This window comes from Anolis sagrei, chromosome 2 (genome assembly GCF_037176765.1).
Source record: "Anolis sagrei isolate rAnoSag1 chromosome 2, rAnoSag1.mat, whole genome shotgun sequence".
NCBI classification, from domain to species: Eukaryota; Metazoa; Chordata; class Lepidosauria; order Squamata; family Dactyloidae; genus Anolis; species Anolis sagrei.
Genome location: NC_090022.1, coordinates 211,082,047 through 211,098,791, shown reverse-complemented (window position 1 = coordinate 211,098,791; position 16,745 = coordinate 211,082,047). Strand labels below are relative to the sequence as shown.

The following is a 16,745-nucleotide window of genomic DNA, read 5'->3' as shown; positions in this document are numbered from 1 at the left end:
TTTATTGTTTATTTCAAGTACAGTAGATCCATTGAAATGATGGGATTTACCAATATGTTGACTGACCATTCAACAATTGGTTCAACAAATATACTCTGAGACTAATCAAGATATGCTTATATCTGTTGAAATGTACACTGATGGGTTATCAAAATTCTGCTATAAGATCAGGTCTGGTTTCTTGATGTTGACAAATATGATGTTTTCTCACCTGTTGCAGCACATGTCTTTCCCTTAATGTCATTAACCTTCTGTGGAGCTCAACTAGTTCGTCAAGATAAGCCTGGGAATAAGCCATCACAAATTAAAAGAAATAAAACACACTTGTTAACATGTAGAACTCAGAGAGCTATGCACAGAAAATATTTGTGACTATTTCATCTAAAACAAAATGATATATAATATGTTCAACTAATCAGATTAAAACGTAGAAGAAACAGTATGATGAAGATAGACTAATATGCTGAATTATTTTCTGATATACTGAAATAGATTTTACATATAGATTCTAGAGCAATGATGGCGTGGATCCACTTATTTAGTCATACTTAGAAAAGATCCACTGAAATCAATGGGACTTTAAAACCTGGACATTTGATGGGCACAGATATTTAAATGCTGGATATTTATTGATGGAAGTGGAGAGCAGCAGCCCTTTTTATGTCCTGAAATTGAAATCATAGAGCAGGAAAATTTCCATTTTGATCAGCTGCCAGGACTGTAGGGCAGAAGGGAAAAGAAACACATTCTTTTTTGTGGGTGTTACGAAAAGGTTCAGGTGTCCTTTAGTAATGTAACTTAAGTTCTGTTAAGTTTAATAGGTATACTCTAAGTATGACTAACTCTGGATCCAAACCTGCTGAAGAAGTAGAAGAGAGACCACTTCTTATTTACCTTATCACAATCCCCATTCTTTATCTGCTTATCAGATTTACTCTGTTTTATAGGACTCTTTACTTCTAGAATCTGGAAAACAAAACAAAACCGCATGACAGAGGGCGATTTGTAATTTCATAATCAAATGTTTTTATTGTCCAAGCACATTGAGTGTTCAATTTATCTGACGAACTTCTGCCTTCTGTCAAATACCATAATGCATGCAATTTACATCGGAAAATAAAATAAAATAATCTATCTATCCTTAAACACTGGCAAAGTCTTTAGGAAAGTCTTTGACTAAATAAACAGCAGTAGGCAAAACATTCATACATGAAATTATCATTACAGAAGTAATGCTGACATCCAACATACTGAATCCATATCATTTAACAACACTTTTGACTATTTATGCATAAATATGACAAGTTATTGGAGATTTGCTTCAAATCCAAGGCATGTTACAGCTCCTTGATAAACAAAAGTCTGAATAGCCCAAAGTGGATGCCAGTTAGGCTTTAATGATGAAATCTATCACTCAAAATTTAACTTCAATTTAATTTACACTAAAGTGATTACACTTTTGTGTTACCTCAAATGTTATACCTGCTTCTGTGTATACTTAACCTGCTGGTTACAAAAATGGCACCAGTTTTTTCCTATTAGCTCTAATTTTTGACATACAGAACATATGCCATATGTTGGTATTGGGGCCATGGTAGCCCAGCGGGCTAAATATGCTGACTGGAGAGTTAGCAGTATGAAGCCGTGAGTTGGGGTGAGCTCCCAGCTGTTGGTCCTAGCTTCTGCCTATTTAGCAGATCGAAAGCATGTAATGTGAGTAGATCAATAGGTACCACCTCGGCGGGGAGGTAAAAATGGTGCCCCATGCAGACATGCTGGCAACATGATCAGAGAGGTCTATGGACAAGTCTCCTCAGTACGGAAAAATGCAACAAGAGCACCTCCCCATGGCCAGAGTTGGGCATCATCTCCAGATGCCGGAGATGAAAGGGGAAGGCTTTTGCCTCCGTCTGTGTATTGTATGTTGTTGTTTACTGTGTAAAAAGGCATTGAATGTCTGCCTTACATATGTAAGACTGTAATCCACTCCGAGTCCCTCCGGGTCTGATATCTAGCAAAAGTTCCTACATTTTAGTGAAATGAACAATATTTTCCACTGATCACAACTAATATGTTTCATTGATATAAGGTGTATTTCTATGGAATGCCGGGAATGCATAAAGCCTGAAAATGAGCTGCTGATTAAACTGATTTAAATATAGATCTAAAATGACTTGACAACATGTCATTTGCTGAAATGCTGCTTCAGGCATGAGTTATTTCTGTTTGAGAAGTACTGAATCTCAAGTCATTTTCGCTGATATGAAAGTATACCCTGATAAGTTGGAACCACGATGCCTGATTCATTCATGTCATCACTAGCTCCTCGTCTTTAAAAATGCAGGATTGTGATCACTATAAACATTGGTTCAAATCATTTTTCATAAAATTGTCAATTTAGAGTTTATGAAGATTAACTAATCAAGAGTTGTATTTGAGAATGTGCTTTTGCGTAGCTATCAGACCCTCTTTACATTTATGCTGAAAATACACCATCCACTATCTTGTATATTTCAACCTAGGTTCAGGCTGAGCTGTAGAAAACCAAAATGGATGACTGTAAATCTTGTCCGTCCACCCCCAAAATGGAGTAACAAATTAAGAAGCAGTCTTGGGAATCTCAGTTGAATAAAATGCAGCATTTGGAACTGAAGTCAGAAGCCTTACTAGTATAATGTAATGGGATGGGTAAATGATAGTCAGTAAGCAATTGCATTTTCTTCAATAATTTGAAATTAAAAATAGTTCTTCAATTCACAGTTATTGGTACTCTCACTACTGTACTGAAATTTCATTCAGTAACATTTCATAACTAATCATTAATTCAAACTGCTGGCTAAAGTTTTAATTATAAGGAATGGGAGCTCACTCCGTCCCATGGATTCGAACCGCCGACCTTCCAGTCAGCAAGTTCTGCAGCTTAGCAGTTTAACTCACTGCACCACCACGGTCTCTATAAGGAATGTACTGAGTTTTGTTGGAGTGATTGGTAAGGTAATGTACATTACGACTTTTCAGTCCTCTATGAATTTCAGCATTATTCTCATTAAATTCTGTTGTTACGGGCTAGGCAAGATGAGTCACATCACTCTGGGGCATGCATTTAGCCAGTATTGTAGCCAGAAAAAATGGGGGAGGGGGGATTAGGGTTAGCTCTGCATTTAGGTATAGGCCATTAGAAACAAAAGCCTTCCATATGCAAGCCAGATAAAGGTATGTCTTTATGTTGAAGGGCAATGGGATTGCATCACTAGATACGGCTCCCTACATAGTCATAAGGGCTTGAATGTCTAAACTGGAGACAGGCACCTACATAATCTAGGACGCTGTGTGACTGGCATTCTAGGGCATTTATTTGAACAAGCTTCAGTTAATAGATATGGGTAAATTATGACAGCAGCATCACTTTAGTTCTCTCTTCAAGCAAATAATGTGTGTATATTAAATTATACAAATTAGTTGATGTCAAAATCCTATAATTATCTTAGCACCCATGAAGACAAAGAGCAAGGACATAGCCCTGCTCTGCAGCTCTACAAATACTGCAGAGTAAACTTGCACAGTGCTCAAGCATAGACAATAAACCTGTCCTTGACCAGTTTGTTCAAATTCACTCTGTAATTAGCTCCCCAAGACTGAGGAAAGGAAAGCAATTCAATGAAAAATAAAGTGATCACGACTGTGGCCATCACACCACAAGCAAGTACCTGGTTGTTATTGGTTTTTAATAAAGGCGGAGGTTCATGGCGTAGTGGCGATGATGCTGAACTGCTGTCACTGTCGCTTCCATCACTTAAGCTAACCCTGAGACAAGAAAGAAAGGGGTATTACAATTTTCCTGAAGCAAGCAATATACAGTGACTAAGACTAAGACACAAAGGTAGTTGTATGCTGTCTGCAGCCTGTTTTATAATTCAACCTAGATTTTATTTCCAAAGGTGGGGGAGATGTCCTCACAATCACAGAGAGAAAACTGAAAAAAATTGGCAATAATCTTAGGAGATAAGAAATGAAGAGCCAAGTGAAATCAGTCTGAATTGCATCAATGGTGTCCAGATCCCACTAACAGGAATATAAACAATGAGATCAGAAACAAAGAGCCAAGTAACAAACTTGATTAATGTTTTCATAAGCTGCATATCATGGTTTACATCTCATGCATAAGAATAGCACATTGGGAATAAAAACTAAGCAGGAGAGCAATGCCTCTATGTGTATATATTATGTGCCTTCAAGTTGCCTGTGGATTTATGATGACCTCATGGTCACGGGCAAGTTAAAGATGTGGCTGCATGTGTGTTCATGGCATATTTTTCTGAACCACATAATTAGGAGAGTATAAAGCATTGTATAAAACAACCCCAGTTTATATCTTACACTGACTGCCTAGACTCCTTCCAAAGATGTTCAACCTCCTAGACAATCCTTGTTTATCTATATGCTTCCCCCACCCTGTAAGTACATTGTTTGTCTGTGAACCTGCTGAATGTTTGCTCTGATCTCTGTCTCAGGTGGTAGACTATTGTCTTTGGCTCAATTCTTCAGCCTATGGATCATTTGGAATTTGTTTTCTATTTACTTTTCAAACCCTCACCTGCGACCCCTGCTTCCTCCATGAGTATTTAAAGGTCTCTCCATCTCAGAGTCATTGTCATTCTCATCTGCTTCATCAGATTCATCTTCATTATCATCAGAATAATGCAGATCTTTCATTATAGACCTCAAAGGACCTGGTGAACAAAAAAACCAAAATGAAACTCAAATCAACAAGGGGAATTCCCATGCAAGTCTAACTATTGTTCCGCTCTATAACTAAACAGGTCCCAACAGCTTTTAAGAAAGCGAGAAAGAGGACTTGGCTGTTAAACAAAAGGTGTAATTCAAGGGGGAGGGTGTGTGTGTAGCAAATGCTTAAACAAAAGTAAATTTATTCAATGAGCAGTTGACTTAAAACAGGATTATTTGCGACAACAAAGAGATTAGCTCCTTAAGTGGTTGCAGAATTAGCCCCCTTGGAATGTTAAGCAACGTAAGCTGGCTTTCGGAGAGTGGAACGCATCTTAAAGAAAAGAAGATTTTATTTTTTGAAATCATCGAAAGTTATTATTACGAGTACATCTGAAAAGACCTATCTTATTACGAGTATCTTATATCTAAAAAGATCTAAAAGAGGCTACTAGTAATAGTACACTTTGTTAGGTTAATCCATGTATTGAAAATCATAGTCTAATAAATCATTGTGATTGCAACTTGCTCTGGCCAAGGCATTCTTTGTCTGCCTGTTTTTGATCTACTTAGATTTAGCTGTCTTCTTTATTCTAAGGTCAATGTCAGGTCAAGCAAGCTCTTTGCTAGTTTCATACATATAAACTGTGTCAATGCCACTGGCAAAGACCTATCTTTATCCTAGAACTGAACAGAGATCCTAATCCTGCTTCAATTAATAAAGTTGTATTAAGAGAGCAGATTTAGGATTTAGGCTCCTAAATGTGAAGTATTAAAATTGTTGTTAAATAGATTTTTCACAAAAGGATATGTCTTTTTGTATATCTGAAAACATGGCTGCTCTCTAGGAAATGGATTTTATGAAATGGATACCAAAGACAGAATCAGGATGGAGTTGTGCAATGACATGACTCTTTTCAGAATACAATTTTTCTGAAAATATATTGCTTGGCCAATGAATTTTTCTGAAAATATAGAGCTTGGCCAATGAAACACACTGATGGAAGTAGTGTAGAATATTTGCTCACGTGAGCAGTGCCCTTAGTCTTCAAGCTTAGTCTGGATTTCCACTGAAGACTAATCACAAATATGAAAATATGCTAACTGTGAAGTTATTATTGTGATGGAAGATATAAATAATAGCCCAGATCTAATCTGCAGGTCTTCATTTAATGTACAGAGGGATGTATCATCTTAGAAAATTCCAGTCCAATCAATAACCAAATTCCCTAATCAAAAATAAAAAAGGATAAAGTAAATGAAATTATTTCTAATTTCGTTAATTAAGGATGAGATTCACCCTCACAATATTTTTTAGAATGAATGATGATGATACTGTCATCATTATTTCTATTCCACAAAGAAGGAAGTGGGAGAAAAAGACAGTAGCTCAATCAAGCCCACTTTGACAGCAAATCCTTTCCTTCTTTCACAAATGTATTTATGCAAAAAGGATTTGCATACAGACACTGTGCACTGCGGATTGAGAATTTGGTGCTTCCAATATTAAAAGGAAACTTTTAATATTGGAAGTCTGATCAATATGACTAAAAGGCTAATAAGGGTGGGATCATCTGGTTTGCAGAAATAGAAGAGACATTATATTAGCTACTTTGGTGATTGCGATGTTTTATATGTTCATTTAATTTTAATTTTAAATCTTTAACTTAATGCATTTTAACTGTTTGTTGTTCAAAGGCATTACATAGTTGCCATATGTAAAGCTGCCTTGAGTCCCCTTCGGTGTAGAGAAAGATGGGATACAAATAAACAAACAAATAAATAGAGTAAATAAATTTAGCCCTTCCTCACCTACAGAACCTGCTATAGAGGTCTGTTTCTTAAATTGTGGGTCCCGCCCCTAAATGGGGTTCTCTTAACTTGATGTTGTGGTTGCAAAGAATTTGGCATCAATAAAAATATCTGAATGCCACCTAGATATTAGCAAACATGCAGTTATAGTAGACTCTATAGAAAGTCTTCAGCTGTACTTCATAAAAAGGAAAATCAGCCTTGCAAATTACATTGTAGCACCACTCAGTGTTTGATTTGTACACCTATGTCATATACCTATACAGCCAAAGTTGCATTAACATTTCTCAGATGGAAAGGGGCTGCAAATGGAAAAGGTTTAAGAAGTCCTGCTATGGAGAACTGAGATTCCATGGAATGTATTTTTGGGTCGCACAAAAGATTGCAGGGAGAGGGATAGAAAGAAAGTACTGTTGGTTGTTTGCTAAGACAATGTTGCAATGAGGCTTAATTTTATAATAATAAAGCATATTAGCCGTGAACATAAAGCGCTCATCCAAAACAGTGATGGAAACTATAATGAGCCTCGAGGCCATAATATTGTGAGGCTGGCAAATTCCAAACATAAAGTCATCCTGGTTCCTGTATTTCTGATATGGATTAACAACAACAACAAAAAAACCATTGTGAGTTTTATTGTCTGATGGAATAAACAGAAACAAGTATACAAAACAAAACCCTACCACCCTACTGGTTCAGTTTCAACAATCCCACGAATGCACATTATGATTGCATTTCTGAAACACAATCAAGATGATTGCCAATATCCAACATATGCTACTCAGTGATATATGCGTAACTACCTGGCTCAACTCTTTAGCCTACTTTAAAGCCAGTAGTTGCATTGGGCAAAGGAGGCCTGTTCAACTGTTGACCAGGATTCAAGGAGGATAATCTTTCTGTCCCTGTCCCAACAGTGAGCAAGGCTACGATGGCAAACTCCAATGCACCTCCTGCTTCTGAGAGTTGCAGTCCTGCTAAATCAATGGATCTCAACCTGTGAGCCCCCAGATGGTTTGGCCTTCAATTCACAGAAATCCTAACAGCTGGTAAACTGGCTGGGATTTCTGGGAGTTGCAGGCCAAAACACCTGGGGATCCACAGGTTGAGAACTGTGCTAAATGGTGGACGTGGGCCAGAAATGTCATCCTCTTTTTGCTCCAGTAGGCAGCTGAACAGATCTCTTTCACCTGATGCAGCCACTGTCTATTAAGGTGGTCTGGAGGGAAATTTACATAGTCTTACAGCAAGGCTATGTAGTTTTACTGAATATGGAGTAGCTATGGGTGTTTAACTTTGAGTTATGAAACTTTAACTCCAATACAGAATGCTAGCTGATAGAACTTAATGGGCGCTCAAGGCTTTGGCATTTGCAGAACTAATGAGGCGATGCATATAAAAAAGTCTGTGACACTACATCATACAGATTTTGATCTACTACTTCTAATACAGTGATCTGCTGCCAAAGGAAGTATTAGAAACGGTCTGCCTGCAATCTTTACAGAAGAAAAATATACATTTATGGCATTTAGGAATCTATAAAATACAGAAAAAATGCCTCTGGGAAAGGAGTCCCAAGTTTTCTTCTAATATTTCCTGCATTTAAAAGCAGCTGGTTAAGAACATACATATTATGCCATTTATAACAGAAACAATCCAACAGGAACTCTCTCAACTGTTTTCATGTAAGCTGGTTAGGGCAATATTTTTGGCAGAGAGAGAATCTGACTTCCTCCAAACTGAACAGAGATTAGATGCAAAGCCAAAGTCAATAAAGCCTAAGAAATTTGTTTATCTCAGTGTTTTTTAAAAATGTTTATGGAACTTGAAAGAAGTCTTCTGTGGTTTTGTCTTACTGATACCTATTTTTTGCATGTTTGTCAATTTTTGGGGAAGTTGTTTTCAAGCTGTTCTATCCACAGCAAACTACTGCTTGACTTCGTTACAAAAAACCATGCCAGTGCTTCCCTTTCAACATTTGTACCCAATTCATACATGACTCTGAGCTATTACCACTCACAAATGAGCCTCCGCTAACATGAAGGAGGCAACATGTAGGGCAAAATGCTACAATCTCAATTGTATTTCAAAAATGGCATCACATATCATGGCCGATCCACTTAGACCACAAGCTTACTACAGAAGACTCTCAGTTAACTAGAACTCAGGTAACTGGAACTCTCAAGAAACCAGCTTTTATAATATGTTAAAACATGCATAAAATATACATAAATTATAATATGTTAAAACATACATAAACTTGTCAAGTCTAAATTATTAATTCAGACTTGAAAAGATAGCAAGTCTAAGTCAGGACAGTATGATGGATAGAAGAAGGCTGGCGAATGGGTGCCCTCCAGGTATTGAATCCCTCAACAGAGTCAGTGGTGAAGGAGTGCAATAACATCTGGAGGGCATCATATTCCACATTTCTGGGTCAGCCTGTCAACCTACAAGAAGGGAGACACTCGGCCACCTGGGCGGATCCAGTTACCCTCTCTTTCAGGTGAACCTACCGTACAAAGTTGTGGTATGAAATGAGAAGAAGGATAGGACAACATAGCCTAAATAAACTAGAATGGACATATCAGTGTGAATTTGGTAACCTGCTTTGAGTCTCTTTTTAGAGAGATAAAGTGGGATAGGAATAAATATAATAATCATCCGCTGATTTCCTAGAGGTTCTCGGATTAAATGGATTTAGGCCCATGCAATAAATAGAAAAACAAGCAAAATGAAATATGCAGCCATCTGAAATGACATTTGTTGTATCATTTGCCTGGTTTGCAGGCCCAAGTCCCCTTTCTCTCTGTAACGTTTACCTTGTTGTCGGCTGTTCTGAGACGGTGTAAAACTGGAGCTGGAACTCGAGCTTGAACTGGCAGGACTAGGTTGCTCAGACTTGGTAAGGCAAGAGAATAGGGGTAGACAACACAAGCAAAACAAAACAAAAGCACAAAAATTAGTTCACTCATTGGCTCTCCAAAACTTTAAATAATGATAAATGACAATGGTTTCAACAATAAACAATGAAATTGTGTAAAGAGAGATTCCAGCACCCTCACCTCATGCAAAGCTACTTTTAAAAAGATCTAAGCATCATTAACAGTTCAAAAAACAATGGCCACATTCCTAAGGGAAAAGGTTGCACATCGATACATAGACAAAATGGGAACTTCCTTAGTAAGTGGAGGCTACGCAACTCACAAAATATGCAAGAGGCCTAGTATTACATTGCAGGAATGTTCAATTTTGGTAGTTGTATAGGCAGACTGGGACACCACAAAGAGTATCATGAGCATCTAAAATCCTTTGTTTTTAATTTCAGCTCCAACTCCAACCGACCCTTTCCCCACACCCACTAGCTTGCTCAGTCATCAGGAAGACTGTGGTGTTTTTCCTTGATTACAAAGCCTTTCCTTGCAGAAAGCAGGTACAAACAGACAAAATACGAGTGGAGAAACTAAACTCTACAAGACACTTAAATCTGCACTCTGCATTCTATTAAAAAAAAGGAAATATTAAACATATTTGTAAAATCAACAGATTAAATGTTAAGGGATGTTTACTGATAAACATAATCTCCCCTTCCAAAAAAAAAAAAAAAAAAAGATCTGAGATTACTGAGAATTGGAGGATGCCTGTGTGACCAGCGTAAGAGGAAGGAGGCGAAGCCCGGACTTGCCTCTGCTTGTTTAGCAAAATAGCTTGAAGTTTACTGATACTATTACATCTGTTTGCATCTGCTTTGTTGTACATGGCTGCACTGTTGTCACTATGTTTTTGCTTTGAAAAACGTTACCTTTTGATTTTCATGTTTCTATGCCAGCAAATATGGAAAACACAAGAATGGCCATCAGACTGGAAAAAATCAACTTATATCCCCATACCAAAAAAGGAAAATGCGAAAGACTGCTCAAACTTCCGTACAGTGGCCCTTATTTCTCATGCCAGTAAGGTAATGCTCAAGATCCTGCAAGGAAGACTCCAGCAATACATGGAACGAGAGTTACCAGATGTGCAAGCTGGGTTTAGAAAAGGCAGAGGAACAAGAGACCAGATTGCCAATATCCGCTGGATAATGGAGAAAGGCAGGGAGTTTCAGAAAAACATCTATTTCTGCTTCTTTTCTATTCTAAAGCCTTTGACTGTGTGGATCATAATAAATTGTGGCAAGTTCTTGGTGGGATGGGCATACCAAGCCACCTTGTCTCTCTCCTGAGGAATCTGTACAAGGACCAAGTAGCAACAGTAAGAACTGACCACGGAACAACAGACTGGTTCAAGATTGGGAAAGGCGTACGGCAAGGCTGCATACTCTCACCCAAGCCATCATGACAGAATATTCAGATCATTTTGGCCCAGTGTGAATGCCCATCTAACCCTGTATTGGAATGGAAACTCATCCCAATGTGGCTGCAGCATTAAGTTAGGTAGAACTCCTTGGTTTCTGTCCAAATTAATGAAGACAGATGTTGGACATGCATAGATATAAATTACCAGTCCAAGTAATAAAACAAAAAATCCCCAAACACACACAAACAGCAGTGATAACGTCTAGCCCAGCAAAAATTCAGTGCTAACCTGCACTTTCATGTTCTCAGTCCAACAGTTGTGCTTCGCCATAAATCAATCTATTGCTGCCCTTCATAATGAGAAGGCAGATTTATAGCCTTTTAAAGCCGTGCCTCGCAATCAAAAAGATTGTGAGGCAAGTTAATGGAACATCTTTCTTTTTTGGGAGGACGTAAGGAAGGTGGGGAGCGGGAAGAGGGAAGGAGCGAGCATCTGTTCTCACATGAATGACATCTGCAGCTCTCACAGCTGGGACTTGGAAAAGCAAGCAAATTGAAAGCTCCGCACACACTTGGGAGGTTTGTATCTTTTTCACTTCATGCACAGCACTTATCCTGCCTTGTATCAACAGTCCTTCCTAGCACACAATAGAGGGGGGGGGCCTACAAGCAGAGAATCCTGTGTACATAAGCTCCCCCCACAATAATAATAAAAAGTGAGCAAGCAAGGATTGTGTGGGTCTGTGCTATGTAGATTGGATTGTGTCGCTTTTATACACTGAAAAGTTTTCATGAAATAAATATAATTCAAATATCAAGAATGAAACAACACAGAAATATTGTTCAGATGAAAGACAGTGTGCACTTTCTATGGATTTTCCTCTCCTCATTAATGAAATGAACTCTAGATGATCTGAAGACCTCAACAACGGATCAAGCAGAAGTAGGCTGCAAGAGATTGAGAAGCCACCGTTGTTGTGTTAACCTTGCCACTGGTTGGGACCCTCAGTTTGTGAAGACTGTGTGTTGATTGGTTGTGCACCGACTACCACACATTAAAAAAAAAAAACCTCATGCACAGGTAACTTCCAAGAACTTGGAAGGCCATCATACTTGGACAACGAGGGGCTTGCCTATGTAAGATAAATAGGAGTGATCCAGAAAAGGAGAGCTGATAGGCATTCAGCGATATACTGAAGAAGATGAATAACAAGCAGACCGGACAGGGGCACAACACAAGAAGAAAATGTGTACTAATCTGACATCATCAAGACTGGCTTTATGGAGGGAGAGAATTATACTGAGCTGGGCAGCCGTCCAGGCCTTTCTGTGGAGTGCCAGCTTTGCCTTATCTTCCTCACCTCTATTTTCTCTTCCTTAAGTTTCCTGCTTCTTTGCTCTTTTGCTTTGCTTGGCCCCATGCCCACGTCACCTTTTGTCTCTGCCCCGGTACTTTCTTCCCTTCTGCCCTCCCGTCTAGTATGAGAGGGACTTGAAACAATAAAAAACACTAGAAATTATGTTTAACACTCCTGTACAAAGCTTTGCAGTATTAATCATTATCAACAGCCAAAACAAACTGTGAGCAGCCAGTTGAAATATACTCATTATGTTGGAGGAAAACACTTGTCTCTTGCCTCAAATACTTAAATTGTACTACTTTCTTGTCACCATTACTGATTGTCAGAATTTAACAAGTGTAGCCTTTTCTACAACAGGCATATTGTGGGCCTTTAAGTATCTGCTGGCATTTGATTGCAGAACCCTTCCACAGGAAAAAAAAAATCTGTGGATGCTCAAGTCATATTATATACAATGGTGTAGGAAAATACGGTTCCTTATAGTAAAGGAAAAGACTTTCCCTTTAAATTAAGCCTAATCGAGTCCGATTCTGGGTGGTGGTGTTCACCTCAATTTCTAAGCTCAAGAGAAGGTGTTGTCCTCATAGAGTATGTGGCCAGCATGACTGCATGGGATGCTGTTACCTTCCCACTGAAGTGCTACCTATTGATCCACTCATATTTACATGTTTTTGAACTGCTAGGTTGGCAGAAGCTGGGGCTAACAATGAGAGCTCACCCTGTCTGCGGATTCGAACTGCTGTCCTTCCAATCATCAAGTTCTGAAGCTTAGTGGTTTAACCCACTGCGCCACTGCGGCCCCTAGTGTTTCTTATATTATATGCTTAATAAGTTGTACTGCTTTACTGTGTGCTGGTCAGTGACTGTAATAAAGTTTTGTATGGTATTGTAACTGCTTTACTGTGCAGTTGTGAAAGGTGGCAGCAAGATTCTAATGACGTTTACAGCAATATTTTAGCAGGTATGCTGCAGTTTCTGAATTCTACTTAATTCTTGGCCATTTTCAAGAAGAAATTCTGATTTCAGTCAAGAAGACACAAATACTTGTTACAATACATTACACAGAAAACTAATAACCATCCGCATTGGTTCCCCCTCCATACAAAATTATTGGATTCAGTAGGTACAGATACACAATATTGATTTTCTATTATCTGGAAACTAATCAACATTTAGTTTCAGATGCAACTGTACTGATTTAATCAGATCATCAATAGTTGCCACTACATAGTTGATCCTGTAGTCACCAGTTATTGGGTGATATAGATACTGGAATCTATTGTAATGTGAAAAACAAAGGCATGGCTGCGACTTAGGCTGGCTCCAAAGAGTACACAGAACTGATCCATCATCAAGAAGACAGTTTACCACCCACACTTCATAAAATCAGAAAGGATCACTAGAGAATGAAGAAAAAACAAATCTATTTTTGTAAAAATCTTATTGCATAACTATCTCCCTAAAATACAAATCCAGGGAAGTATTTAGATTCAGTATAAGTCATACAAGGCTGGTGGCTCTAGTATCAGTGAGTAGTAAAGCAGAAGATGCCTATTTATTTTGTAAAAAATATATATACTGTTGTGTTCAACTTTCATCTGGAGAGAAGACTTAGAGAGGATAAAAACTCCATTCGTCACTTATTAAAGTTAGAAGTTGAAGCATGTCTGATCCCTGTGTGTATCAAGATTTCTCAAGACCACAGTCTAGTTATTTTTATTTATTCACATCTTACAGCCATTCTCCAATACTGCTCTTCATAGTTCTGAACTATGTGGCTGAAATTTGAATAACTAGGTCTTTTAAAAATGCACTTTTAATTAATTTTACATAATTCACAATTATATTTTGTTTCAGTGCTTCATTTAGTTAGGTCATATGTCAATTACTTTTGCTGTGATTTACTTAGGTTTAAGCCCATACTTGATGCCAAACCTTATTCCCCAAATACGTTCAGTTTCATGGACAGCTCTTTTAATGTTCAGAATGAAATAGATTTACTAGTCTACTGATGTCACTACCACCAAACATATATAAACTAATATGAAAAGGTCAGTAAATGCATGCTACCCATTTAAGATGAATTGACTTGTTGGAAATTACGACCTTCTTCAAGCCTCCTCTAGTAATTTGTTGATTTATAGTTCGGTTGCCTACTTATTGTATGTTCTGATATGCAGCTTTATTTCCTTGCTCTATGTTTTTCCCCCTGAGAAGTCGTGGGAGGGGTTGCAGACCATGTGATCTGCTCTGAGATGAGCACAGTGCTCTGACTTCGTTAGACTTTGGGACTGCTCAGATTGCAGGCTTGCAAACACCTGACTTCTGTTTATTCTAAGAGAGATGTTCTGACCAGACTGCACAGAAACTATCTCAAACATACCTGTAACCGACTGATAGGTTGTGTGACTGTGTATGCTGAACACATGAAGGTTGTGAGTAAACCAAATATGTTATTTTTATCAAAGTCTACTTTATTTTGTCTACTTTATTTAAAAGAGCTTGAGCGCATAATATAAAATAAGTTGTTTTATAGAAGAGTAGATATAAATTTTTGGGCACTGAAAAACACTTTTGAAGAACTGTTATTTTTATGCACTGGCATATTCTTTGTTTCCTAACAGATCAGCGTCAACAAGTTGTTCAGTTCAATGGCTGGAGCCCCCAGTGGCGCAATAGGTTAAACCCTTGCACAGGCTGAACATGTTGACTGAAAGGTTGGTGGTTCGAATCCGGGTAGCGGGGTAAGCTCCCGTTTGTCAAGCGCTAGCTTCCCAAGCGAGGACATGAGAGAAGCCTCCCACAGGATGGTAAAACATCCGGGCGTCCCCTGAGCAATATCCTTACAGATGGTCAATTCTCTCACACCAGAAGTGACTTGCAGTTTCTCAAGTTGCTCCTGACATGAAAAAAAAGTCCAACAAATGAAGCCAATTGCCTTGCATAAATACATTTGATTGTATATCACTTGAGAAGATTCTACTCAAACGTGTTTTTGGCTCTTCTCTAAAAGGTTATGATCTCAAAAGGTCATGCTTTTATAAAAGGACTGGATAATGAATATAGAGACTTAAGCTATGTTAAGTACACAATTCTCACACATTTTATTACTATAGCTGAATGAGAAAGAAATCAGACTAATATCTACTAGGTTTAAAAACAAGTAAAGGTTTTTAAGAACTTCGTATAACAATATTGATTAAATTGCGTCTTAGATAGTAAAGAAAAAATAGCTCAGCACACAACTCAACTTTTAAAACTACTGTGCACTAATGCACCATGATTTTTTCAGATCTTGGGATATTGCATTTAGATATGAAATATGATAATAACACAACAGTTCAAGAAATAATTGAACACACTAGGCTTGTATTCTGCAAGTGATACGATTCTAATTACTAGGTGTTATCTGCCACAATACATGGGTTAAATACATAAAACGTGAAATACTATTTCTGTACAAAATGCATGCAATACTACACAGGTTCACAAAAATCAAGACTTTGAAAATAAGATGTTAAAAGTGTTTTTAATTAAACAAACACCTGTGCGCCACAAAAGTGCTTCATCTTATCAAAGAACATGAGACAGTGGGTTAGAGGTAATATCATGTTCCGCAATGGATCATTCTCAGTGTGCTCTGAATTAGCACAACATGTGCAATAACACATGATTTTTGAAAGTGTCCATTATTTGCCCTCAAAGAGTAGAAAAGGTGGTGCTTTCTCGGAAATGTATATATCAACTTAGCAGTTCCTCACAACTGATATCTGAAGTCGCCAGAATTAGCAAATATATACATATATACATTATTCTCTATTTTATATCAAAAAGAGAATTGTGGCAAATTTGAGTTGCACATATTCCTTTCAACAGTTTTGTGCTTTTCAGCCTCTACCCAAATCTGTGATCTCCTAGTCGATTAAAAGAAGAAAGTAACAATGAAGAATGGATATCAGGTGTAAACTTTGAATTTCTGAATAAAACAATTACTGTATATACTTGAGTATAAGCCGAACTGAATATAAGCCGAGACACCTAATTTTACCATAAAAAACTTGGAAAACGTATTGATTTGAGTGTAAGCCAAGGGTGGGAAAGGCAGAGGCTACTGCTAAATTTCAAAATAAAAATAGATACCAATAAAATTACATTGAGGCATCAGTAGGTTAAATGCTTTTTTATACTCAAGTATATAGCGTGCTTCTTTTGGCTTATTCAGTAGAATGCTTCCTGGGTGAATGACTTCAAAGTGAACAAAATGCTACTGCAATACAGAGTACTTAGAATTATACTAAGAATTGTTGAGTGAAATATACTGAAATGCCAAGTATCAAATATTTGTTAGATATCTGCACATCATGCCGGGTTGCAGCTAAACGTCAAAAAAACCAAGATTATGGCAACAAGAATGATTGACAACTGGAAAATAGAGGGAGAAACCGTGGAGGCCGTGACAGACTTTGTATTTCTAGGTGCAAAGATTACTGCAGATACAGACTGTAGCCAGGAAATCAGAAGACGCTTACTTCTTGGGAGGAGAGCAATGTCC

At 37.9% G+C, this 16,745-nt stretch overlaps 1 protein-coding gene across 2 annotated transcripts in view; it reads right to left on the bottom strand.

The window, feature by feature from the left end:
- MLLT3 (MLLT3 super elongation complex subunit) overlaps nt 1-16,745 on the bottom strand; it is a 148,049-nt gene that overhangs the window by 7,678 nt on the left and 123,626 nt on the right. For both annotated transcript variants that reach the window (XM_060762444.2, XM_060762445.2), the window contains 5 exons: nt 9,360-9,438; nt 4,595-4,730; nt 3,708-3,804; nt 895-966; nt 212-283 (listed from right to left, as the gene is read on the bottom strand). In XM_060762444.2, coding sequence (XP_060618427.2) covers nt 212-283; nt 895-966; nt 3,708-3,804; nt 4,595-4,730; nt 9,360-9,438 — 456 coding nt within the window. The remainder of the gene's footprint in view (nt 1-211; nt 284-894; nt 967-3,707; nt 3,805-4,594; nt 4,731-9,359; nt 9,439-16,745) is intronic.